This window comes from Xiphias gladius, chromosome 2 (assembly GCF_016859285.1).
Source record: "Xiphias gladius isolate SHS-SW01 ecotype Sanya breed wild chromosome 2, ASM1685928v1, whole genome shotgun sequence".
Classification (NCBI taxonomy): domain Eukaryota; kingdom Metazoa; phylum Chordata; class Actinopteri; order Istiophoriformes; family Xiphiidae; genus Xiphias; species Xiphias gladius.
The window spans coordinates 1,064,227-1,090,590 of NC_053401.1; the positions used below are offsets into that span (position 1 = coordinate 1,064,227).

Here is a 26,364-nt window from a genome sequence, read left to right on the forward strand (position 1 = left end):
ACACTCGTTTCACCCGGCGGAGCGGTGCCGTCCGGACGGGCGGAGTTTGCTGCGGTGTATCTCGTTACCCATCAGGCCCTGTGACAGGGTGAGGTCTGGCGGCACCGCACGCGTTTTTATCACCGTTTAAACGGTGCCGCCTTCGTGGTATTTGGATTAATATTGATTATATATATATATATATGAATATATACATATATATATTCACGCGGCTGAGTGTCTGTCTCCAGTGACACGGGGTTTCACGGGTCACGGGTCTCGCCGTAACTCCGGTTCCAACCGACGGCGGGTGCAGGTAACCGGTCCGGGGCAAAAGCCCCAGCCCGGCAAACACAGAACAGCCCCTGCTGTATTTGTATTTCCCCTATTCCGGGAACTACCCCTTCCCCGCCTCCACCAGCCGGGCGGGGACTCTCCCGCTGGCTGCTAACGCTAGGCAGCAACGCTAACTCGCGGTGCGCCCGATTTGCGACCCGCAGAGGACCGGAGGTTACAGGATTCAGATCCAGTGTGGTGGTTCCAGAAGAACTTTGGCCATTTTTCTGAATTATGATCAGATTATTACACACGTTTGTTGTCCTCAGTATTTCATGTTTTATTTCGTTCTTCTGGACTCTGGCTGTGATGAAACGTTGGCCAGGTGACAGAAGTGTCTACGTCGCCTGTGAGAACGGCGTTCAGGGACTCTGTCGCTTTAAAAGCCTCGTGTTGTTACAGGAAGTGTGAGGGGTGTTTCCAGCTGATCAACAGAACTAGGACCGGAGTCCGTCCCCCCGCCGCCGCCGCCGCCAACCCCCCTCTCCCCTCTCCTTCAGCAGTCCGACCTGCCCGCTCCGTCCTCCGGCACCACACCGGTACCGACCACCGGCAGCTCTGCACCGCCGCATTAAGGATCTCACCCGGGATTAATTAGGGGAAGAACCGGGGGGGGATCCTCGGCGCTCCCCCCTCCCCGCTCCTCCTCAGCTAGCTGCCGTGAACCGGTGCCGTCGGTAGCTGTTAGCCCGGACTGTCATGATCCCAGCGCGGAGATGGCGTCCTTCCCCGGTTTGTGTAAGGCTGTCGGGCCCGCGGAGGAGGAGAACGGAGAGCGGGACGGATCTCTGCAGCAGATGCTGAAGGCCATCGCCGACGAGAGGAACCGACTCAACGTCCGTCAGGAGATCAGCGGACTGGGTGAGATGATCCGGCGGTTTTTCGTGTCCTGTGGGCCCGACGTGGTGTGTGTGGTGGTCCGGTGGTCCGGTACCACGTCCTATCTATTCCAACACCATCTAACTTGTGCGTATTTACATCCAACAGCCTTTAATATTGGGCCCGGGGTAAGACTCCTACTCTAGATTACAAGGCAGGGCAAGACCCCCAAGAGCCCCAGGGTCGCTTTACATCAGCTGGTTTATGAACTGGAACCGCTGAAGTGCAGTATCAGCCGGGATGGGCCCTTCATTGCTGAATGCCGCGGGTCTGATCTCAAGGAGCAGTGTCCAATTCTTAATTATTTAAATGTGTGTGTGTGTGTGTGTGTGTGTGTGTGTGTGTGTGTGTGTGTATCTATATCTAGATGTAAAAAAATAATCCTTACTTTAATGTGGGGCCTGTGATGAGGATGATGCTCTGGTTTACCAGCCCGGCAAAAAGGGGATTTGCTCCAGGGCCCCAGAGCCACAAGGTCTTGAAACTGGATTTGGACACAGCACGGACCCGCTACAAGAACAGAACCACAAGATAATATCACGGCTGAGATTTTACTTCAGTGGTGAGAATGTTTGGACAAAATGTGAATGATGTGGACTAGACCCTCTTGGCAACTGCCCGCTTTGCCCCGGTTGGTGATCCAGCTCAGCCTGGACTTAAACCTATGGAGAGTAACTGCTGTGTAAATTGCGACTGCAGTATTGGTCGGAAAACTCCCGAGCAGATGCTGCCCCTCAAACCCCGCAGCCCCGGGCCCAAAGACGCGTTGAGTTCATTGAAGTGTGGCGAGCCGAGCGTAGCTGTGTCCACCCTCCGCCACCTCGGCGACACTGCCCCGCAGGTGTTCCTATTTCAGTCCCTCAGGGGGACTTTTCTCCCATCAGGAGGGGATCTCGCCGATGAAGCCTGTCCAACGGATGGTCAGCTCTCAGGTGAAAGACGTTACTGATCAGATCTTTGGTTATCAAACAGTGATGAAGACCCACCAGCTGATAGAAAGCTCCAGTTCTGCAGTGAAATCTCCTGCAGAGACTGTCTCTCTCTTGACTCTGTAGGTCTTTCTTGCAATGTGTGTGTGTGTGTGTGTGTGTGTGTGTGTGTGTGTGTGTTCTCTGTTACGACCTTTAGCCCGTGGACGCCTGGTCTGCAGATACGATCAGATCCCCGCAGACTGTCCCGCTGCTTGTGTTTGTGGGTCGTTCGTTCTGATGGAGAAATCAATAGAGCTCTGTTCACAGCCCATGACCTCATCACGGCACATGGGCTCGTGTTTACTGCCGAACTCCCTCTGCTTTGTTGTCGTCAGCCTCAGTGAAAGACGGGGAAGAAACCTGTGTGTCAACTCGTAGTTTACGTCGTTTGCTCAGGAGAATCATTTGGAATATTTCCCGTCTTTCTCTGTTTTACATTATCGTCAATTGAACGTCTTTGGGTTTTGGGAAGTTGGTCGGACAAAAGGAGAAACTGGAAGTTGTAATCTCGGACTCTAGGAACTTGCTATGGACATTTTTCACAATTTTTGACATTTTATAGACCAAGCATTTATTCAATTTATTAAAAAAAAAAATAGATAATGAAAATAATCATTAGTTGCAGCCCTAAAAATGAATGTAGCTGTCATTCCCACACTGAGTTGATAATGTCCAACAATAATTCTGTGGAGGATGGAGTGTCCGGTGTGAATTAACAAACTGTCGTTAACATTTAATCAAAACAAGTTGCTGCCAAATGCTGAATTTAGCAGAAAACCCTGATGATTTGTAAAAACACAGGGGTCCTTCCCTGTTACGTTTGTAGTTAGAAGTATGATCAGTATTCTCTTAAACTGACAGGTTTTTGAATGCAGTCCGTGTTGACAAGAGGGAGACTTGTCTATGGAAAAATTCCTTTTTTTTTTTTCCTGGCTCACAGTAACTTTTTTTTGGCATTTTGCCGGACTAAAGAAATTAACAATTAAAAAACAGTCTCACCATGAAGTCCATTTAGTAGCTTTCCTTTCAGTCACATCGTATGATCTTCCTCAGCAGATGGACTTTTCACAGTTTTCATGGCGTTGTAGGTGTTCAGATTTGCATTTTCTTTTTCACCACTTTAAGGACTTTTTTATTTTAAACTCCACATTGGCTTCGGCATTGTCCTCGGAAACAACAAAACAGTCTCGGCCCTGTTGCAGAGGTTTGATTTTATTTTATTCATTTTTCGTTGTGGCATTTTTAAAGTGATCCTGTCCGGTCTGAGGAGGGGGTTGGTCAACAACACTTTAATTAGTAGAAATAAAACAAAGGAGAAAGAAAGCACAGGCTCAGTTAAAGCAGTCACGGGCAGGTGAAAGCCCAGTGTTGAAAACACAGAGGCGTGTTGGCGTTTCAGTGACACCACAGACAGAAATACGGCAGGTTTGGTTTGCACCTGCAGGTCGCTGACCTTTCTGGTACCACACTGGTGCTTCTGTCATGTCTGGCAGCTGGTTCCTGTGCTCCGACGGTAGCTGGCGTTTTTCTTACTTCATTCAGAGTCTGTAGTCTGTGTCCTTGCATGGTCCTTTACGGGCTGCTGAGTGTGAGTCAGGTCTGAGTCTGACGGTCAGCATCAACAGTGACTCAGGTTTTTACTCGACTGGGGTCTTATTTTGGGGGTTTTGTCCATTGTTTCAGGCATTAATAATCACATTAAACTCACTGAGGTCGAGTCCGACAGGTCAAGAAACACAAGCATCAGCTGATTTCGCTGTTTTTATTTTTATCGCTGTTAAGTTACAGTTACTGGAACTCGGAACTCTCTGCACTGATTTTTCACATTAAAAGCCTCAAAGGACAAAATCATGATCCCCCTGGTCATGGTAAATGATGAATTTGACAAGTTTTTGAGAATTTAACCTAAAGAACTTTAAGAGCAAGTAGAGTTGTGTTTTTTAGAGAGTTTGATTTCTCTTTAGTACCATTACTAAGCTCAGAATTATGTTTTCGAAATCACTCCGTCATGTATTATTAAGCTTTCTTTGACTTGAATGTGCTGCAGGTTAAAGCGGGTTGAATTATTTCTACGTGACCTTTTTTTTTTTTTTTTTTGAACAATTTCATCGACGAGGCTTAAAAACGTTTGATAAAACGGTAAAGTAGAAGTAACTGGAATGAATTAGTGGATGAAAACCGGATTAGTGTTGAAAAGAGTGGCAGAGCGGTGAGTCTGGCGGCTCTGGAGGAAGTAGAGATTCATTATACTGATTTCATCATGAGGGACATTAGAGTGCAGGTAATTCTACTCCTGCCTTTATTAGGGATCGGCTTGTATCTGTGTGTGTGTGTGTCCACTCACACCGGTTTAAACTCTGGCTTTTATTTGAGAACTTAGGCTGTTTTTATGCAAAATACTGCTGTAATTGGAGGAAAAACTCTGTCAGATTGGTGAGGGCCTTGTTTATAAACCAGCTGAAAACAGGAGCAGAAACGGCAGAGTTCAGTCCGATGAGACAGAGAGATGAACATCAATGATTCAGGTTTAATTACCTCCTAACACGCCAGTGAAATATGGCTCTGCTGCCTGCTATAAATACACTGACATCAGTCTACTGCTTTAATGTTGTGCAGTTTGTTGCTCACCAACCGAAAATTAGATGCAGATCGATCGATAGAAGCAGGTAGCTCGCTCAGCTGCTGAGACCCGCTCTTCATAAACCGCATGACGTGACCGAGTGCAGTGTGAGTGTACAGTAAAAATAGCTGATCTGTCTGCTACTCACACTCTGACAGACACAAATTCTTATGAATCTTGTATATGTGTGTATATATATTTCATTCAGTCAGTGAGGCCGAGCTGAGCAGGAAACTAGAGTCTGAATCTGTGAAACGCAGTCACGCCTGCGTCAGTGAACCATCGTCAAAATGCTTCGTTTCTTACATGTGATTCTGTTTATTATCATAGTACAGTCTATTTGCACATATGTGTTTGTGTGTGCGACTGCAGGAAACCCGCAGACAGAAGGAGATCACAGCGGGAGGCCTCCCGCCTGTTTACGTTGGACGGCCTGTTTGTGTAACTGCTCATAGATAACGTTCATGTGCTCGCACTGTAAAGGTGCACGGTCCTGATAAAGCAGTTTGTAACTGACGTCCCGTTAAAGCCCACATCCAGTCACAATGGGACATTTTGTGGTTTTTACATTTTGCAGAGAAAATAAATGACCTATTTTGACTTATTCTCTCAGATACCCAGTGGTGGACAGTAACTAAGTACTTTTACTTAGTACTGAGCATAAGTGCACTTCTAATTTACTTTAGTATTTCTATTTTCTGTTGCTTTATACCTCCACTCCACTACATTACAGAGGGTGAGTTGACCCAAGACTCATCTTTTGGTCAGGTCTTTGGGTTTTTCGGGCGTTTGAGTTTGTTTGAAAACCTCTGGTCTGAAGCAAAAGCGTAAAAATGCACCATGATGGAAGAAAAACCTTTGGTAATGTAGCTTTAAATGACAGACACCATATGAGCCAGTGACTAAATCTGGATTAGTCAGCGTTGCCATGAAGAAACCAGCTGTAGTTTCCTGTAAGGAGACTCTTATCCGTGCGACGTCTTCGGTTTAAATCCTCTCATCCAACCAGCAGCGTGTCATCAATTCACCGATTTCAAACAGTCAGACACAGAGAGCATGAGAGGGGCACATTCATTCAGTCATTCAGTCATTCAGTCATTCAGTCATTCATTCATTCAGTCTGAATACATGACAGGGGTGATGCAGACAGAGTCACAGGGATGACCGCTATCAAGACAAGTCATGTTAGTTTATCTGTAAAGCAGCACGAGAGAACCAAAGTGTGGAAAAGTGTGAGGGAAAAGTCAAAATAAACAACACAGACATAGACAACAATAACAAGTAATTATGCACTTTTTATAAAATCTAAAAAATAAAAAATGTTTGTCAGACAGAACTTAAAAGATTAAATAATTGGGGCTTTGCCAACATTAAGAGGAAACCCAGTTGTTATAACTATAATAAGTACAAGCTTATACTGATATTTATCTTCATGAAAGGCTGTCGCTTATTCAAAACATTCAACCATCTTTCAATTTTATTTTCCCGACTTGTGCTAAGTCATAAGAAATGTGCAGGTTCAGGGGTCCGTTAGGTGATGCTAAAAGGTTTCTTTAAAGGGTTAGCGGTCATTGAAGAGGTTCTATTGGTCTCCTAGGAGGTTCTTCAAGTCATGAGGGCAGTTTTAGTGGTCCAAGAGGTTCCAGGAACCGTTTAGGTGGTTCTAGTGGGCCACCACCATCATCAAAACAACAAATGGGGGATTATTTTAGAAAGAATGCTGTTTATCTCTAAAGTGGTTACTTCCACGGATACTGACAATGTATGACTGATGGCACTGGAGGCTAATGTTCAACAGCAATCGTAGTAGTCACAGATTCCTAACTCGTTAACATGCGGTTTAAACCTTTAACCATGGTGGCGGAGTCAGCGTTGAAAGTTTCTCTTTTCCCATCCATCCACCAGTCCGTCAAACCATCCCTTCCTTCATCCTTTCATCCAGGTCACTGGAGCTTTGACAGAGCATCGCTGAGCTCCCACCAAGTATTATATAACTGTCATAAAAAATAAAACGGACCGAACAGAGGCTCATGATATGTCTTGCCAGTGCCAGCAGAGATTGATTTTTGGGCCATTCAGATCACTTTCATCAGATTATGAGTGATAGTGCGCTGGGCTTCATAACACAGTTGATGTATTTTTAAAATTTGATACGCAGCTATAAAAAGAGCAGGAGTTTTATCAACGTCTCTGAGGCCGCTGCAGAACCGTACCTCTGCTTCGCTCTGGAATAACATAAACACAGAGATGTGCAGGACAGCAGCCACAAATATGATGTTTAACACCTTTTTTTTTTTTTTTTTTAATGAGCCTTTCGAGGCCAAATTAACAACCAAAATAAAACAACTGACAATAAGGAGAGACTAATACGTGTCATAAAGGTCAACCAAAGCTGACAGTAAGTCCTGGCTGCTACGTTGAGGTTCTAGTGGTAATCAGGGAGCCTCTAGAGATGCTTTAGGTGGATTCTGTGGTAAATGAGGAGGTTCTAGAGGTTCTTGAGTGGTTCTAGTGGTCATTAAGGTGGTTTAGAGGTCCTTTTAGGAGCTACTAGTGGTCACTGAGGAGGTTCTAGGAGTCCTCTAGGAGGTTCTAGTGGTCTTCATGAGGTTCTAGGAGTCCTTCAGGTGATCCTCATGATCATTGCAGATGTTGTAGCGGTTCTTTACCTTGTTCTAGTTGTAGATTAGATTGTTTCTATTCTTGTAGAAGGTTCTAATGATCATTAAGGAGGTTCTAGAGGTGCTTTAGGTGGTTTTTGTGGTCACTGAGGAGGTTCTGTAGGACTTTTTTTAAATGGTTCTAGTGATCGCTGAGTATGTTCTATGATTCCTTTTAGGTGGTCTAAGGTGGTTCTGGTGGTCACTGAAAAGGTTCTAGGAGTCCTTTATGCGTTTTTGTGTGTTACAGGCGGCTCTGTTGTTCGTTCAGGAGGTTTTAAGGCCCTTAGGTGGTTCTGGTTGTCGTTAAGGAGGATCCAGGGGTCGTTAGTCATCTTTTAGGAGTGTTTGAACAACTACGGAAGATTCAGAGCAACATGTCAGATAGCTGTTTATCCCTCCAGTAGGGTTCCACAGACTTGTAGAACCCTTGTCAATAACAGTAATAATAATAGTTGAGTTGAGAATATCCTATGTTGATATTCATGGGAAACGGTGAGGTTCAGTTTTATTTCTACAGTCCAAAATCAGAAATCCACTTGTTCTCAGGTCTTTTAAATCTGCACAACCTACAACACCTTCTATCCTTAGACTGTTGGTTCAGATCAGAAAAACCCTTTCTGGCTGCTACCGTGTGTCCTTTTGCTGTTTGGATGATGCTCAGTGATGCTGCAGCTTTCTGGAAGCTTCCCCTCCTCAGTTTGCCAGCGGGTCTTGTTCACTGACTCACCTTTGTCCGAGAAGAAAATCCTTCCCGTCAGGTCTGACTGGACGGAGGCCAGGGGTCGTTTCTTTACACCCAAAAGCTCTGGTTGGCTGCCGGCCTGAGCAGAAAGGTGTTGTGTTGTGTGAAATGTGAACAGTTCCACTGCAGCGGACCAACCGATTAAGTCATGTACTCTATAAATCACTGTGGACGCCCCCTCAGACAAAATTTCCCTAAAAACCCACAGATGCAATTTTAAATTGTTGACTTTTTATTTGTCTGTGTGTCCACAGATTGTCAACACAGAGCTAATGTCTGTCTATGAATGTGTAGAGGCGAGTGTCAGTTTTTCAGGAATATAAGATACATGTTGACGGGACATTCTGAAGAATTAATTCTTTAGAATACATCTCAGCAAAGTGACCTTCTGTGGAAGCTCAGGTGTTTCCACAATTAAATTAGAGCTTGAGCCGATCAAAGAAAACGAGGTTAATCCCCACAGTTTCACATTAAGTTAAACCGATTCATTTTGCGTCTGTGAAATTAAATGAAATGCCAATACGATCCAGTTTCTTTTCCTTCCACTCCTCTTTATTTATCTTGTCAGAGAAGGACTTTACCCACAACATGCGGACCTGGTAAACCAAAATACCGCCCCTGCAGCTAATCCTAATCCTAATGGTAACGTCTGAGGCCATGACAGTATCGGTATCTCTTAAAAAATGTTTTCAACACTGACAGCGTGGGATGAAGAGGTAAACAGGATAAACAGGTGAAACGGGTAGAAGACCAACAGTGCAAACGAAGGCTTTCATTATGAAACGACTGCAGGAAGTCAGTTAGTTTTCAAAGGAGGTAGGAAGTTTATTTTGTCAGGGTTTTTTTTTTTAATGGCTCAGTTTGGTGAAGATGGGATTGGAGCCTTTTGGCCATTTGGTTGAAGCTCAGGCCTCCAAAATAAAAGATAAATGATAAATGATTGATTCTTTCCCAGCTCGAACCACTTCTCATTTTACTGCTGTCGCTTTGTGTGTGTGTGTGTGTGTGAGAGAGTGTGTTTTGGTTTCACAAGTGTTAGAGAGTTAAAGTATCAATAACACATTTTCAGTTATATACTTAAATTACAGTGTGCAGGAGCTCTCTACCTTCTTCACCTTAACTTCTCTCTCCTCTTCACCAAGATTTGCTCCAGAATAGTTGAAATTGTACGTTTTTCATAGAAGAAAGTAATGAATTCCTGCTGGACGTCGACACCGAGTTCAGTCAAAATGCAACAGTTTGGTCAAAGCTGTTGAAAAGTCGGAGGATCAGCAGAGAGATTCCGGTTCATCCTGAGGGAAGCGTGAACTCCTGAACCACATTTCGTCACAGTCCGTCTGATGGTTGTTGAGCTGTTTCAGTCTGGACCGAGTGACTGACGTAACCAACCCCAGAGCCATTCGAGATGCAAAGACTTTGTTGTCATAGTCCCAGAGCGACAGGTTTCGCTGTCTCTGCATCGCCATGAAAAACGGGGGGATAAATGGACTAGAGAGTAAATAAAACAATGGCGAAATAAAGTACCAGAATCCGGAAAGGTTAAGAGCAGTTATATACACAAATAAAACAGAGATACAGTTCAGTATATAATAACTTGTACAAGTTAAATCGGACAAAAAAAGACTGAACTGTGCATCTTTGCTTTATCCATAAACTTAAGTCATTACTTACGACACTTCAAACTTTTATATTTGTTATAATCAAACTGCACGTATTTAGTTTTCTTGATCTATATGTTTTTTCCAGGGTAAAAATGACCTGGCTTCAGATCTTTTTTTTTTTTTTTTTTGAGGTAACAGGTCAGCGTGTGAGTTGAATGACTGAAAACACGTCGGAGGAAGAGAAGCTCTAAAAGCGACGTGTGAAGTCGATGCAATCTGCTCTGTGGTCAGACTGTAATATCACAATTTATTATTCCATTACTCGGCTCTGGCTCCAGCGCAGATATAAAGTGCTTTTCTCTTTATGGCCAATAAAACGGCTCATGAAATATTCACACGCAGCTGGATTGTTACACTCACACAACGCTTTTATTTTGAAAAATGATCAAACACGATAAATTGTCAGATTATAAAAACGCTCGGCCGCAGCCGATCGATTTGACGCTCGTGTGTTTCAGATGATGCCGACGGTGTCGACCACCTGCCCCCATCACCTCGAGGGGGGGGGGCTCTGCTCCCCCTTACAGGCCGAGACACCTGCCTGCCGCCCGGCAACTGTTGCCAGGCAACCAGGCAGAGGATGACGAGGCATTAAGTTAAACTTCCCGTTAGAGCAGCCACTTCCCTCGGGCCTAGAAAGCAGAGAGAGTGGCTGGTTACTCGGTTGGGCTGTCCAATCAGCGTCGAGCTGGCCAGGTGAAATTCTCCACAGGGACGTATTCTGTGGTTCGGTTCACCAGGCGCGTGTTGCGTTGATTCTGTTGTCAAGTTCTGCAAAACCGAGCACGTCGGTGAATCCATCGAAATCATCTATAAAGTTTAAATCGATGAAACGTTGTCACTTTTAAATTCTAAACTTCACAATCCATATTCCTTTAAAGGCGTCTTCCATTTTTACATTTTCGTTTCTAGAAGTCTCCGAACAAATCTGTGACGCTTCATTTTACGGGTCCCTTTAATCTCCGGCAAATTTTCAGAGTCATTAAATAATATGATTAAGAATTTGTAATTCTTAGGGTATTTCCTGGTGAGGTCTGTGTGATTGGGTAAAAATGACATATAGTGTGTATTTGGGAGAAGAGGCCCAGTAGCTGTTCTAGTCAGACGGAAAACTGAAGAGTGTTTGTAAGCAGCCGTTAATATTCAGGTTGGAAAGAAGCAGCAAAAAATCCCATCGGCTGAGATTCTCCAGGGGTTTTCGGACGGACGCACTGGGTGACCACGGCAACTGTTTTTGTTTTACCTGTAACTGACGTCTGCTCCACCTGCGTTAAACTGTTTCCTGTCATTTCGGCCGCTGAACTGCAAACACGTTAAAAGTTCAGAATTAGTAAAAAGCTAGAAACCGAAAACTTCCTCCTGTAATTTCTTTACATGTACTAAGAATTAACAAATACACATAAGCTCTTTTCCAGGAAATTATTATTATTAGAGGCTCCTGGGAATTAGAAAAATCCTAATCTGGCAGAAAAGTATTTAGATGCTATTGATTCAGATGTTTTCTATATTATTGGTCGACACCAGTGAATAAATATTAATTGTTTTGATGCCAGTGTTTTTAACTTGTAATGATTGTGGTTCACATTTTTAAAGATTAAAAATATTTCTTTGAACATTAAATATTTTTTTTTAACTTGTAAGCTTTGTGTGTTTCTGCCTGTTTGTGTTTAATTGACAAAGAATCTTTTCAATATGAATAACCCATCATATTGTTGTTGTTCTTGTTTGTTTGTTTGTTTGTTGCAGGCTGTTTGAAGGATGACCGCATCGTGTTCTGGACCTGGATGTTCTCCACATATTTCATGGAGAAGTGGGCTCCTCGGCAGGACGACATGCTGTTCTACGTCCGCAGGAAGCTCTCCTACGTCAGCGCCGACAACACCGAGGGCAAAAAGGTGACGAGACGGGGTGTAGTTAAAGATTGGTGGTCTGTCGCGAGTCCTGGAGCTAAACCGAAGCCGCTGGGCTCCAACATGTACCATCGGCTTTTGTCTGTCTAAACAAGCTGGGCACTGACTTTACTGACCGGGGGGGGGGCGGGTTGTTGGTCGGACCCATAAGACCCATCCTGTGCCTGACTTGGACTCATACAGTTCCAGGTCCTACGTAAGCTCCACATCCAAGCCCGGATGTCTGAAATATAGCGGCTGCAGAAGGTTCTCAGTCCCCTTCATGTTTGCACTTTGTTGCAGTAGATTTCCTTTTAAAACTGTGAGCGGGAGATTTCCGTTTTTGATTTTTAATACATTTGCAGAAATTTCTCAAAAAGATGTTTTCACTTTTTCATTATGAAAGTTTCGTTGTTGATTTTTATGAAGTAAAAGTAGGAAACTTAGAATAAAACGAGCAGAGAGTGAGGGTGCGTGTGACCCTCTCTGTAGCCGCTGTATATCCACAGGTAGAGGACAGGTGTGACAGACCTCATGCTTCTTCATGCAGCTTAAGTCGCAGGTTTAATTCAATATTCATTCAGTGTTAGACCGTTTCTGGTTTCACTGTTTTGAGATTATGTCCAAAATATTTAGGTTTACAACGAAGAACTGCTCCTTTATTGTGATGTGTGGTGTCAGAGCCCATTCTTCACATCTGTACGGGCGCGACGCCGTTTTCGTTATTTCAGTGGAAATCCGGCCAAGTCCGACCTTTTCTACCTTTCTTCAAATCACTGACGGTCTCACCCTCTTTTCTTTCCTTCCTCTTTCTCTTTTTGTTTGACAGGGAGAGTTTGTGTGTTGTATCAGAGGAATGACAACGGTCTCAGTCTCGTGGGGCGGTGGAGGGAACGCTGTAAAACAAACTAAAGAGGGAGAATTATATTCTATGCCCCCCCCCGTAATATTTTGAACCGTTTCTTATCCATAACAATATGTCAAGGAGCAGGGGGCAGTGTCTGGGTCTTAAAGACGTCTTTCTCCAGTGGGAAACGCAGGGCTACAGACCCTAATTTCCTCCCGTAAACATGCTCCCTGAGCCCCCCCTGGGTTGACCGGACCCTTTCACACTGGCCTTTTCGTCCGGTCACTGGGACGCGCTCCACGGAGCAGCCCTGTTCCTACTGCGTTAGAAGCCAAACGGGTGCTGAGGGAACAAAGAACCGCCGCCGAAACCGCGGGGCCTTCGCTCAGGTCTGGTGGCGAACGCCCTTGACTGCGATACTGAGGTAATATTGGACCGTTGTGTGGCTTCAGTTGCTTGGAAGTTGGAAGCACCTTTTTCTAAAAATTAAAATAAAGTACAATACAAGTAAAATTTCAAAGCAAGATTCAAATACGGATTTAACCCTGATTAAACTAATGAGAAGAACAAAATACAGTAAAGGCAAAGATAAAGTAGAGGTAAAAAAAAACCTAAAAACAAAACGCCTTGTAAAAGAGGAAGCTTTAGGTTCTAACTTTGTACGGTCTGGATGCTGTTACAAAACCTCCTTCATGCTCCTCCATTTCTTTATATGACTAAAAATAGTCAAATGTACCTTTCATGAAGTCTGACGGTACCGAAATCAGCCTAGAAAAAGTGACCCCCCCCCCCCCCCTCAGCTGCTGAAACCCCACACTGATGTATAAGAGGAACAGTTTTCACAATCCCTCCAGTAGCTGCTGAGATATTTCAGTCTGGACCAAAGCAGAGGAACGTGCTGCTGGAGTGACTGAAGGCTCCTTCCTGTGTTATAACCTCGTTTTTAATTTTCCTCTAAAACATCTCATATATGCATGTTAACAAAGTCCAGACGAAAGCAAACGATTTCCTAAAATGAAACATGAAATCAGCCCGAAAACTGTTTGAAGGTAAAATAAGATTTGATCCTTTAAAATACTTCAGGCCCTTAACGGGAACCAAAACCCCAGTGATCACGTGTTCTCCATGTTCTCTGTTGTCCATCTCATCTTTAATGCGGAGAACGTGGCAGCGTTGTCTCTCACCTGCTGCCTCGTCCAGTGAATATTAGATTACGCATCTGTCCAACGGCAGCTTAATGAGACCCGTCCTCCGGTTCACAGAGAGAGAACTCCGCTGCGTTGTCTGGGTGCTCGAGTCCTGATGCGAGGATCAGTCCGAGGAAACGATCGGCGCGTTTCCCGTGAACACAGCTTCATGGTTTAAAATAATCAGCTTTGTGAACAATGAGCCGGGCGAGGACGGAGCTGCGATTGATCTAATTTTGGGATGATTGTCAGACGACGGGCATCAGATCCTGTGAGAGGAATCATCCGGGTCTTTAAACCTTCCTTCGTACTGATCTCACCGACAGGTTCAGCACATAAGAGAAAACCCCTGTCACTGCCGAAGTGGTCACAGAGGACGGAGTGGCGGAGTGTCTTTGGAGGAGGGATACAAAACCTGTGCAAATAAATGTATAAAGTAACTAAGTGCACATCGAGTGGATGTTGCCCTTTGCATGTCCGATGAAGGTCTCCGCTCCTCCTCCTCCTCTTCTCTTCATAATTAAGTTTTCTGAGCAGCACTCGTCTGCACAGACTCTCTCTCTGCCGTCTGTACTTTGTCCTACATCCCCTGCTGTCCCCGGTCGCCGTGGTTACACGATTGTTCTACGACCCCCATCATCATCATCATCATCATCTTCTCTGTCTCCTGGTGCAGAGAAACATAAGTCAGGACTCTGACTGTGTGTTTGTGTGTTTCCATCCACCACAAAAGAACCTTGAAGAACCATCAGGTCAGTGAGGAGCCGTGAGGAGGCTGGAACCTTCCTCACGTCAACACACGGAACCAGCAGAAAGGTCAGGTTTCCATCACGTTCTCCACGTGGTTCTCCATCGTCTCAGCTTCGACTGCAGCTTCTTTTAATGACCTCGTCTCGCCGCGTCCTCTTCTTCTGTGGTGGCTTAGTGGCAGCGACTGGAGAATCGGCTCCACCCGCTGTTGATCTCCATCAACCAGTCAGCTCACATTCACACAACAGCAGCCGATGGAAACAAGACCTCATTCACGTTGCAGTAACGCTGTATTATACAGGTCCTGTATTCACAGCTGATTTCCTGGAAACTTTCCCCGTAATTATCAAAAATTAAGACTTTTACTTCATCGTTCTAAGAGACTGATGGATACTCCCGTCGGTTTATGAGATATCTGTCACTTACCGACCGAACCATTCCCTAGTGTCATGTTGTTGTTTTCCCACCGGGGGGGGGTTTGGACACTGTGAGTGTGGGGGTGTAGAGACCCCTCCAGCCGAGAGCGATTTTAAAACTCGTTTCCCTCAGATGTTGAGATGAAACTGCAGAATGATGATCGACAACAGCAGCAGCCGAGGACCTTTTCTTTTTAATGTCACTAATTTATCCGGAATTACTTTCCTCTATAAGTAGCCGCACTTTGCTCAGCTGCCAGCAGAGCAAAGTGCCCTACTTCCCTTTAGTTATTATCATAAAGCAAATCAATAAATCAATAGGTATAATGCCGATGTGAACGTCAGGATTATTTTTGAAAATTATTGCGTACTAATCTCTGCTGAAAGTTATGACAATAATAATAATATTATAACAACGTCATTTGAATCACATCTTTCATACAGAAGCTTCAGCTCAAAGTACTTGACATAAAATTGCAGAAAATGAAATAACTTTAAAATACAGATCCACCCTTTAATGTAAACAAATTAAAAGGTTGCAAACAAACAAATCTAAACAAATAGACTAAAATATTACATCAAAAAGTTTCCTTTTTTTCTGCCTAGGACCCTGAAGAAGTGTCATTTTCTGGTTTTGTTTTTTGTCCACGGCGCTCGCCACCAACCGAGTGTGATGACGGGCGGAGCAGGGGTGGAGGAAGTGCGACCGTCCGAACGCGCTGCTGCCCTCCTCCCGCTTCCTCTCTGGGAGGAATGTGAATCATGACGTGGATTGTTGCTTCCTCCGTGAAGGGGACTCTCCCATCTCACACATTCACGTTTCACGCAGCGTAACCACGGCAACCGCCCCCTCGCTCTATGTGGTTTGTGAGCGATATGAATCCTGACACGCCGAGACCTCGTATCTCCCCGCAGAGCGGCCGACGTCGACCTTCACCGGGTCTGTGCGTGTGTGTGTGTGTGTATGTGTGTGTGTGTGTGTGTGTGTTCATATTTAACATCAGCACCGGCCGTGGAGGTTGTAGCTGTGGCTGGTGGTGACTTCAGGGACGGGTGGGTGGAGATGCCATCGTGATTGTTGGTATCTGTGTGTATTGTTGGTGCCAGACTGGCTGAGTTGAGTGTTTCTGAAGCCGTTGATCTCCAGGCTGCTGCTGCTGGTTTAAAGGTGTGTGTGGGGGGGGTTTCTTGGTCCACTTTGGCCCCTTTGACACCAGTCAGTCATGGTTTGAACGCCGCAGCCTGTCTGAGTATTGCTGTTGACCATGTGCTTCCCTTTATGGCCACAGTTCACCGTCTTCTAATGGCTACTTCTACGCATTAATCACACGGGGACTTGTGACAATTAAAACGTGTTTGTTGCCGACAGACATCAGAGTCTCCTCCTCTCGCGGGCTCGATCTTGAGGAGAAAAGTCTCGTTGATTACGATAAGTGTAAAGCCTGGGAGTCTTTCATTGGTTCTGGTGTTTGTCCACTTTGGTTTAAACTGCAGTGATGCTGCGGTGTGGTATCGGACCGGTCCGATCACCAACGGATTTCCAGCAGAGTGTCAGACTGTTTCCTCGCTCCTCGCCCCTCAGAGCCTTCAGGCAGAGGAGCGGAACCGGGTCCGGGTCTGAGGGGCGAGGAGCGACCAAATGAGGGAGCCAGGATGTACTGCTAGACTGAACTGTGTAGCGTGTTGTGCTGTCATCCGTCTCTGGTTCTGACGCAGCATGTGGACTGTGTCTCAGGTGGAGGTGGAGGTCTACAGGAGGGACTCGAAGAAGCTGCCCGGCCTCGGCGACCCCGACATCGACTGGGAGGAGAGCGTCTACCTGAACCTGATCCTGCAGAAGGTGATGACGACGAACGCACACAACAAAACAACCCCACTGAGCAGGAAAGCAGCTCGTTGGTTTTTCAGACTCCTGCGCTTGTCGCACGCGGTTTGTTACAGATTTAATTAAAAAATGTAGCACATCTCCCTCACGAGTATCCAGAGCCATTTAAATTCCTCGTTTGACTGGACTTGTTGTAATTACTGAAAACGTTTGCAGGGCTGAGCTAAATCCGTCCAGATGTTTCACCTCGCGTTGGGCTGTGGTGAAGTTCCAGCCGGTCCACCAGGAGCTGCTGACGCTGCGGTTTTATTGGCTGAATTGCAAGTCATGATGCAACATGTGCAGCAGCTCTCTAGAAAAATTAAATGAGAAAAGTCCGGGGGGGTTTTGGGCTGAGCTCCCCCACAAGCAACAACACTTTGAGTTTGTGCAACAAGAGAAGAGTCTGAAAACTTTCTGAAACCACTCTGTTAGCTTCACAAAATTAGGCACATTTCCGCCAGTTTCTCCTCTTTGTTGTCAGTCGTCTTGTGATGTGTTTTGTACACTGATGTCCGAGGTGACCTGGAACCTCCACTGTCTTCCAGCTGGACTACGTGGTGACGTGCGCCGTCTGCACGCGCTCAGACGCGGGAGACATCCACATCCACAAGAAGAAGTGTCAGGTGAGAAACCGCACGACTGCGGCAGCAGCCGAGCTCCAGTCGGCTGGTTCCTGGCCTCATCTATCCCAGCCGGAGGCTGAGCAAGTTGGTGGTCTTCACTCATCCTGTCTGGTTTTCTTCCGTTTTGTTTCCTCCTCTCACAGGAGGTGTTTGCGTCTCCCAGTAAACACGCCATGGACAGCAAAGGAGAGGAGTCCAAGATGAGCTACCCCAACATCTTCTTCATGATCGACAACTTTGAGGAGGTAATGAAAACACACTTGCACCGGTCACACTACTACTGATAGTTCGACCACTGGCAACGCTACGACCGTTTCTACTCCCACTGCTGAAACTGCAGCTTAAACACTAAAGAAAATGTCTTTGTCAAATGCGTTAGAAAGCAGGACAGTCTGTGACCTTCTGCTGATTGTTGGTCTTAATCGGTCAATTCATCGTTTAGTCAATGAAACGTCAAAAAATAGTGAAAGAATAGTGAAAGAAATGCCAATGACAACCAAAGTCCCCAAATATTCAGTCTACAGTGATACATGACAAAGAAAAGCAGCAACTCTCTCTCGTTGGAGAAGCTGGAGCCAGAGAATGATTGAAAAGTCACCAATCGAATATCAGATCTTTCGCTGGTTATTTTGACTCCGGAAAACTGGAGCTGCGATTTCACCGTCGTCCGCTTCCATTCAAACTCCAGAGGAATCCTCTGCACCAAAGAGCCAATTAATAATAATTAACGACAATAAATACTGAAGAGGTGCAGATGAGTGATGCGAGTCCAGGAGGAGACAGAAACCCTGTCTCTTCTCAGGTTAGACGTCCAGAAACCTGCTTAGGAATTATTTTAAAAAGGTTTTCCTTATAACTCTTGGTGCTGCAGACTCTCCAACATGTAAACAACTGGGGCTCAGAGGAACCAGGACCAGAGGAACTAGACTTTTAACAGAGAGAGCCGACTGCCTGTCTGAAGATTCAGTACCCAGCGAACCTTGTTTTGTTTTTTTTTTTCAAGCTTTTTTCTGCAGCTGTCAAACAACTGTGTGTTGTCTCTTTTCCTCAGTGGGAGGAAACTGTCCATCAACTCTAACATTCAGTAGTTTTTAGTCTTCTTACTTAAAAGTGACCTAATATTGTCACTTTTCCTGTGTGAACACTCCACAGCCCCAAAAATAAAATAATATTAAATAAATAAACCAATTTTTTTTTAGATTTAAGGCTCAACCACGACAAAACTGCAGCATTTAATTGTCCCATCAGCTGCACGAAAGCAGACAAGTGCTATAATGTCACTTCTGTGTGATGCAGCTACAGTGATAGACTGAAAACAAGCAGGTCAAGTGAACAGTTAAACACTGGACGTGGTTTTTCTGATCATTTCCATTCATCGTTCAGTGAATGTAAAAAAACGACCCTCGCTGCTTTTATTCTGAAGGTCCGAAGGTCTCCTCTCACAGTTCGTTAATCTGTGAACGTTCATTGGTACATAATGAGCTCAGGTTCTTTTTTTCACTGAAATCTTTATTGGCAAAAGACCTTCAGCATGAAATAAAGAGAGTAACAGAGGACAAAAACCTTTTCCGTCATTTATACACGTCAGTGGTGGATTTATTCACTGTTCCGCTCTGTCGTTGTCATTTCCAGTCAGTTTTCCCCATTTTCCTTCCAGTTCTGCTTCTTGTAGCCTCAATATCTGTCAGTTTTTCCATTAAGGAGATTTCATCAGTGACTACCAGCCATTGGTCCTTCTTCAGAGCTGCTGCCTTCCCACAATTCCCAGTAACGGCTTATTTTTACTTGCTACTACCAGTATTTTAAACAAGTACCTGTCGCTTCCCATCACTTCAGAGTCATTACAGAAATAAAGTATCACATAACTCATAGGGACCTTTATAGCCTAGTATTTGTTGTAGCACTTTACGTATCAACGTCTTATTTTCTGACTGTGATTGAAAGATCCACATTTCTTCACCTATGCAACTGCTCACTTTTCAGTCTAAGAAAGAACCGAATCGGGTTTTTCGCGGGAGAATTTCCCTCCACGTCTGTGACCCGGTGGACGTGTGATTTTTTTGTCCCCGTTCCTGAAAATGGTCACACATGACAAGGTAGTGAAAACCGCCCAGGGATCAAATGATTAAAGGTGATTATTGAATTCAACTGAACCGAATCAGTTCTTTAACGAGAGCTGAATGTGGGTAAAGACGTTGAAGTGGTCTTTCCCTCAGTGACGGAGCTGAGAGTCTCCCGGTTGGTGGTCGGCCGGAGCCGATGCTGCAGGAGTAATGAGGTGTGACTTGATGCTTTTTCACTCCCTTTGAAAAACAAGCTCCTGCACTAACGCCTCGTTTTCGCAGGTCGGCTGGAGGGAAACGCACCAGATCACACACATTTCTCTCCAGGGAGGGAAATCAATGAGCGGATTTTTGTTGCTCGGGGGCGAGAAATGACTGCCGACTGCTGAACAACTCGATGCCAGCTGCAGCAGTCGCTCTGTGTGCGTGTGTGTCTATGGATTTGATCACTGTGTGTTTTCGCGCAGGTGTTCAGTGACATGACGGTGGGCGAGGGGGAGATGGTCTGCGTGGAGCTGGTGGCGAGCGACAAGAGCAACACCTTCCAGGGTGTCATCTTCCAGGGCTCGATCCGCTACGAGGCCCTCAAGAAGGTCTACGACAACCGGGTGAGAAACTGCAACCAAAGACCAGAAACCACTAAAAACCTGCACCTACAATGAAACACGATGGGATACCAGGTCTAAGTCTTTGACTCTACTTCAGGGGTTAATGACGTTAGCATTCTAGCACATTAACATGAAACCACGCTAATGTTAACGTGAGATTTATCATTATGCTAAAATGCTAATGTGCCAGACGGAAGCTAGTGGCCTTTAAATTTATGATACACAAACGTCTAAACTGAGAATTTTCTATCACAACTGAGTCCAAAAGAAAGACTAAGCGTAGAAATCCACTTTTGACCTCGGGAAACTGTTTGTCCAGAACAAGCTACATCGGCTGAGGAAGACCATGAGATGGGGTCAAAAGCTCTAAATGAACTTAATAAGTAGAAATTCAGTTACCTTTTCTTTTTTTTTTCTATAATCAAAGGAAAGTAATGTACTTTTTCCTTTTTAATTTATTTTATGTTCATTGCCTCAGAACATGATGCCACAAAATATAATACTGCTATAAATCATGCTAACATGCTAACTATAACTGAAAGCATGTTAGCGTGCTAGCAGTTGCATGGCAACCTGACAACGCTGCAACATCGTGTCAACGGGCTGTGATATTAAACGTGTTACCTTCAGTATATTAGCTTCAACGCTAACTTTACAGTCGGAGCACAGCTGAGCTCGGGGCAACGCTTACGTCCACTTTTTGACTCGCAATTACCTGTCAAGTCAACGTCCAAGTAGTAATTACAGCTCTGATGTGCAGATGTTATTTCCTATTGTTGGTGGCTGTCCTTGAATATATCAGGTCCGTCTTTCTTCACGCTCTGACTTCACCAGCTCATTACCATGTGTCCTGTAGGTGAGCGTGGCTGCTAAGATGGCCCAGCGGATGTCGTTTGGCTTCTACAAGTACAACAACATGGAGTTTGTGAGGATGAAGGGCCCGCAGGGCAAAGGCCACGCCGAAATGGCCGTCAGCAGGGTCCCGACAGGTGACACCTCCCCCTGTGGCACCGAGGAGGACCAGGTGTCCCCCATGCACGAGAGGGTGAGGACAAAAAAAACGCGTAAACCATGTAAAGTGGATTTTATCACTTGATGTATTAATGACAAAACTGTAGAGACCACAAGCAGGTTGAACAAAAACTGTTTATATGCCTTAAAAATAAACTTTGTGTATTATTTTAAGGCATAAAAGCAAATTAAACAGTTTTATTAATCAGTGTAGTTGTAACGTCCAGTGAAAAACTTTAACCAAACTGGTTTTTTTTTTGTTGTTTTTTTAAGACAAATTAAACCAAAACCGAGTCATTTTTCTTGTAGTTCCTTGTCTTCGGAACAGCTTAATGTTGGGTTAATAATATTGGGAGTTAACGTTTGTTCATTATACAAATTAATTTACCTCAGCACCAACAAACTGGATCCTCTTCACCTGATTCAGTGCTTCGGGAAATTATCTAGAAATCATCAATTCAAAATCGCTTTTAAAGCAGTTTGTGCTGATTTAGTTTGAATCCCATAGTTAAACTGCGTTCAGTGTCTTGGATGTTTATTTTCATGCCCAAGTTTGTACCAGGATCATTTCCGGAGTTCTTTCTGTTGTAACTTTCACTATTTAGACTCTGTCAGAAAAGGCTCGATTTTTAGCTTTTTAAACTGGTTCCAAATCATATCTGAGGCAGTGTGAAACATTTATCGTGACAATCTTCCCCTGAGTTCAGGAAGCAGGGGCTCCAAACTTCCCATTTGTTGGTTTACAAGTCGAGGCGGTTTTCACACCAACGAGGGAACCGACGAGGAGTTTGGTTTCATTTCCCCCTGACTGGTTCTCTGTTGCCGCAAGAGACGGAACAGAAAAACCCAGAACCCGAGTCGACCGTAGGAAAGCACAAAGACTCGTGCAGAGCTCCGCATGAAGACATGAAATCAGGTCACGATCAATAATACATGCTGCTGGACTGGATTATGCATCATTTAATAGTCTGTCCTCTGGATGTGTGTCACAGACGTCTTATGGACCCTCAGAGTTCAGGAGGAAATGACACTTTGAGAAGAGGGAAGAAAAACAGCTGGCGGCTGATCATTTCAAAACTTAGACCGTTAGTCTATTGGCAGAAAATCAATCGGCAACTAGTTTGATAATCAAAGAATTATTCAAGTAATTCAGTGATAGTTAATCACTTATGTTTGGATTCTGGACTTGATCAGACAAAACAAGACATACGAAGAGGTCGACAGTTCAATATTTTTGCTTTATAAACCAATCGATTAATAAAAACACATGGAAAAAATCATCCGATCAGCCGATAATGGAAACAGCTGTTGTTTCCAGCCACGGTGCCGAGTTGGTTTTCACCTTCATCCGCCGAAGGAGGAAAGTTTCTCCGCTCGCCTGCAGGATTTATGACATCGCAACTCGTTTAGAGCCAATCGGGGTCCAGAATGAAACCTCCAGCTCACGGCGGTGCTCGAAGAAGTACTCGGATCCTTCACTTGAGTAAAAGTACCAGTACACGTGTGTAAACATGCTCCATCCCAAGTAGAAGTCCCGCATTCTGAATCCCACTGATGTAAAGGTACAGAAGCATCATCAGCTACATGTGGCTGAAGTCTTAAAAGTTAAAGCAAACGCTTTGCAGAAACTCGGCCTCTGACTAATACGTCACGATAACAGACTGTAGACGTGACGAGAGGCTCCAACTATCACCTGACAAGCCGGGAAGCTCAGGGACCCCTGGTTGAATCTTCAGCAGTGTGTTTCTACACCTGTCAGATCGGCGTAGTGCTCTGAAACGCAGTACAAGTATAAAGTGTTCGCTCAAGTACACCTGTACTGAGTTAATGTACTCAGTTGCTTTTCAGGTCACGACTTAATCTGGAGCGAGGTGAAAGTTCTACGACTAGAACAGACGGCAACAGGTAGCGAGAGTGGAAAGAACGGAAATCAGTTTAAACCGCAGACGGACAAACTTCACAGCGAGTATCAGTGCTTCATAGGATCCGACTCAAATGTTCAGTTCATCATTTAATGACGGCTAATTGGCCGGTGGATATTTTTCCAGCTAAGCAGTTCCAGCGGGCGCACGTTAGACCCCCAGTCCAAACATTGAGTGTCTAGAAACCGGCCTGTTGTCAGGAGAGGTTTCTGTTTTACTCGGTGTCCTAAAACGCTCATAAACCCTCAGTGGGTTCGCCCTAGGCGTGACTTCCTGCGTCCGCGTGCTCGAGGTTGACTGTGTGTCCTCGTTTCCCTCCAGGTGACGTCCTTCAGCACCCCCCCGACCCCGGAGAGGAACCGTCCCTCCTTCTTCTCTCCGTCTCTGAGACGCAAGATGCCCCGAAACCGAATCGCCGAGATGAAGAAATCCCACTCCGCCAACGACAGCGAGGAGTTCTTCAGGGAGGAGGAAGACCAAGGTAACAGAGGAATCCTGGTCAGTGAGGTCCGCGTTGAGGCTGCAGCCTCTCAACGAGGCCGTTTGTTACCCTCAACCCAGCACTTGTTTGGGGTTTTTTTGACCATCGGGAACCAAACAATCATCTAAAATATGAGTGAGAACAGGTCAAAATTTCACGTTTGGGGAAAAAGATGGAAAAAAACGTCAGCACACAGGGTTAAAGCTCCCAGACCTTCAGCGGACTGGAGAGGAGCCATGTTTTGATCCCAGCGGGGCTTTTTTCAGGCAAATGGCCAACGTGACACGGGACACGCTGGATATGGATAAAAAAATATACTGATTCAAAATGTATTACATCCTGCTGACGTCATAGTCAAACATTCAGACAACAAATATACAACAATAAAACACTTCACTTCAATATGCAGTTTTCCCCTTTAAGCAGCTTCAAGGCTTTAATAATGATCTTAATTTCCACTGTTTGACTTTATATTGCGTCTCAGCTCGTTCCAGGTCCGTAACTCGTCCTCTACGAGGAAACACAGTCTGGCTTTTTGGTGCCTCTCAAGACTCTCAGGTGGAGTCGAAAATGAGCCTGTGGCCACCGACCAACCGAGGTTTAAGGGGTTAAAATATAAAACGGAAATAGAGGGAAAAAAGTAACAGAAATCACAGAACTGACGCAAACAGTAGATGTCAACACGTGTATATTTATATAAAACCTTTTTAGAAAGGGGGAAGAACCTAACAAAACCTCACAATATTCAACAGGAAAAATCCTCCATCTTGGCCTGGATTTACACTGTGGTGAAAACTTGGTGTGACTTTATTTCACAGGTCCCACAGTTTAACATCGTTTCTTTCTGACAGTGTTGGGTTGGTTCGCTTTTGGTTGGTTGAATCCAATTAACTGGCAGCACAATCCTGAGCGTCTCCATTTTCTGATACTTCATACTTCTACTCTGCGCCACAGTTCTTCTATTAATACAAAACCCAGTCGCCAAATAGATGATTGTGGTCTATTACAAGTTCAGACCAGACCTGAACTCTTCCCTCGTCGAGTCTGACCCTAGTTTTACTTGACTGCGTTTTCAGATCTTCACACCGCCACCAACCTCCGCTCTCGTTCCCTGTCTGGCACCGGTCGCTCTCTGGTCGGCTCCTGGCTCAAACTGAACCGGACCGAGGACTACTTCCTGCTGTACTCGCACCTGACCTACGTCACCCTGCCACTGCACCGCATCACCACAGGTGAGAGGTCGACGCGTAAGCCGCGCAGGAAAAAACTGGGGTTTTACTTTTGTGGTTCACAGAAATGTCACGCAGGACGACTGAAGCAGGAAGTGTCCAGTCACGGCAGGACGGTCCAGCGTCCGCGGTTGGCTCACAGACGGACACGTGAGCTAACTGCAGACGCTCGGCTCGCTCGTGGACTCTCCGCTTCCGTCCAGCCGTGACGGATGACCTGCCGGAAGTCTAGGGCTGATGGGAAGCGGAGTTTGTCAAATGCCGCTAAAAACACACCTTTGTTTTTCAAAGAGTGAGAGATTCTGATCCAGAGCCGCAGCTTTCAGCAAAGCGCCAAGTCTCCACTCGTTGAAGTAAATGGGCTAAAACGTGCAGAAACTCCGGTTTGGGCCTTTAACAGGACTCGGTTGTGTTTGACGGCCTGACCTTTTAACCCCAGGTTGTGTGTGTGTGTGTGTGTGTGTGTCAGACATCCTGGAGGTGAGGCAGAAGCCCATCCTGATGACATAGCAGGGCTGGACCCCCCTCCCCCCCTCAGAGCATCGCTACCAAGTGCCTCCTGCATCAGGCCACCGAGACGAACAGCAGCGCCCCCCGGCGTCCAGACCGAGACCCGCAACCAGACACCTGCTTGGAGCCGGGGGCGGTCGGAGGAGACGACCGAGACACAAACACCGTCGGAGGGACGAAGACAAAACAAACAAACAAACCAGCCATTCAGGAAGTGCCTCCTCTTCTTCTTCTTTTCAGTTCCCGCTGTGTCATAGGTCGTCTCCACGGAAACGGGCCTGGCGTCAGGATCACATGACCTCAGCGTGAAAAGGCATTGGCTGAACTCTGACCAGGAACGAGGCGAAGAGCGCGCGTTTTTCTTGTAAATATCCTGCTGCTTTACTCACTGAGACGCCTTGACTGACGGTTCCGCGTCGGACCTCGTGGAGTCGGTCTCTTCTTTAGTCTTTAACGCACCTCACGCGACGCGGGGTGAACGGGAAGCTGCGTCCGACTCGTTCGTTCGTTCGTGTGTGTGTGTGTGTGTGAGTGTGTGTGTGTGAGGAGAGGTTCCTGTAGGCGAGGTCGGATCCATCTGCTCAGACTTCATAACAGAGAGCGGATCCCTGCTGCCGCTTCATTTCCCCCCACGTACTTCCGCATTCTCTCCAATGTCAGAACTTTTAACAAATGTTCATCGCAACTTGAATTCGCGTCGATTAATTTGTCGGAAAAACGCCCCGATGTAAAAACTACATTTTTAAAGAGAGACGGTGCTACGGTTGTTAAACCTACGGCGCCCGGGAGGTGTCATGGCGCGCCGCGGAACCGGCCTGTCGTCCTGTACAAATACCGCGGAGACGAGACGAAACCCGGGGCGCGTCCGCACGTCTCGGCCCGAGCTCGGAGCCAGACCACGTTAGATCCAAGCGGGAGCGAGAAGAGCAAAGGCAGAGCGACGCTAACGACGATTCCGCCGGATCCACGGCGCAAACGAACCGAACCGGACCCAGAGCGACGCCTGAAAATTGGCTAAAACCGTTTTAGAATCGGGACTCGACGAGAGTAAGAATCGTGGACGTGAATCCGGGCGAGTCAGGTTTGTGCAGGGTCTCCGCAGGTCTGTTT

General features: G+C 45.7%; 1 protein-coding gene and 1 long non-coding RNA gene across 2 annotated transcripts; one reads left to right on the forward strand and one right to left on the reverse strand.

The window, feature by feature from the left end:
• Positions 1–422: 422 nt before the first annotated feature.
• On the forward strand, positions 423–25,462 carry kiaa0930 (KIAA0930 ortholog). Its single transcript, XM_040141917.1, has 10 exons — positions 423–1,176; positions 11,598–11,746; positions 16,676–16,780; positions 17,353–17,430; positions 17,574–17,675; positions 19,961–20,101; positions 20,958–21,146; positions 23,356–23,515; positions 24,592–24,747; positions 25,214–25,462. Exons 1-10 carry the CDS (start codon positions 1,032–1,034, stop codon positions 25,252–25,254), a joined length of 1,266 nt encoding a protein of 421 aa, XP_039997851.1. The 5' UTR covers positions 423–1,031; the 3' UTR covers positions 25,255–25,462.
• Positions 23,509–25,539, reverse strand: LOC120798023. The gene is made up of 3 exons (XR_005708609.1): positions 25,455–25,539; positions 23,729–23,809; positions 23,509–23,639 (listed from the first exon to the last, which is right to left on the reverse strand). It is a non-coding gene; the product is annotated as an uncharacterized LOC120798023 (long non-coding RNA).
• Between the last annotated feature and the right edge of the window lie 825 nt (positions 25,540–26,364).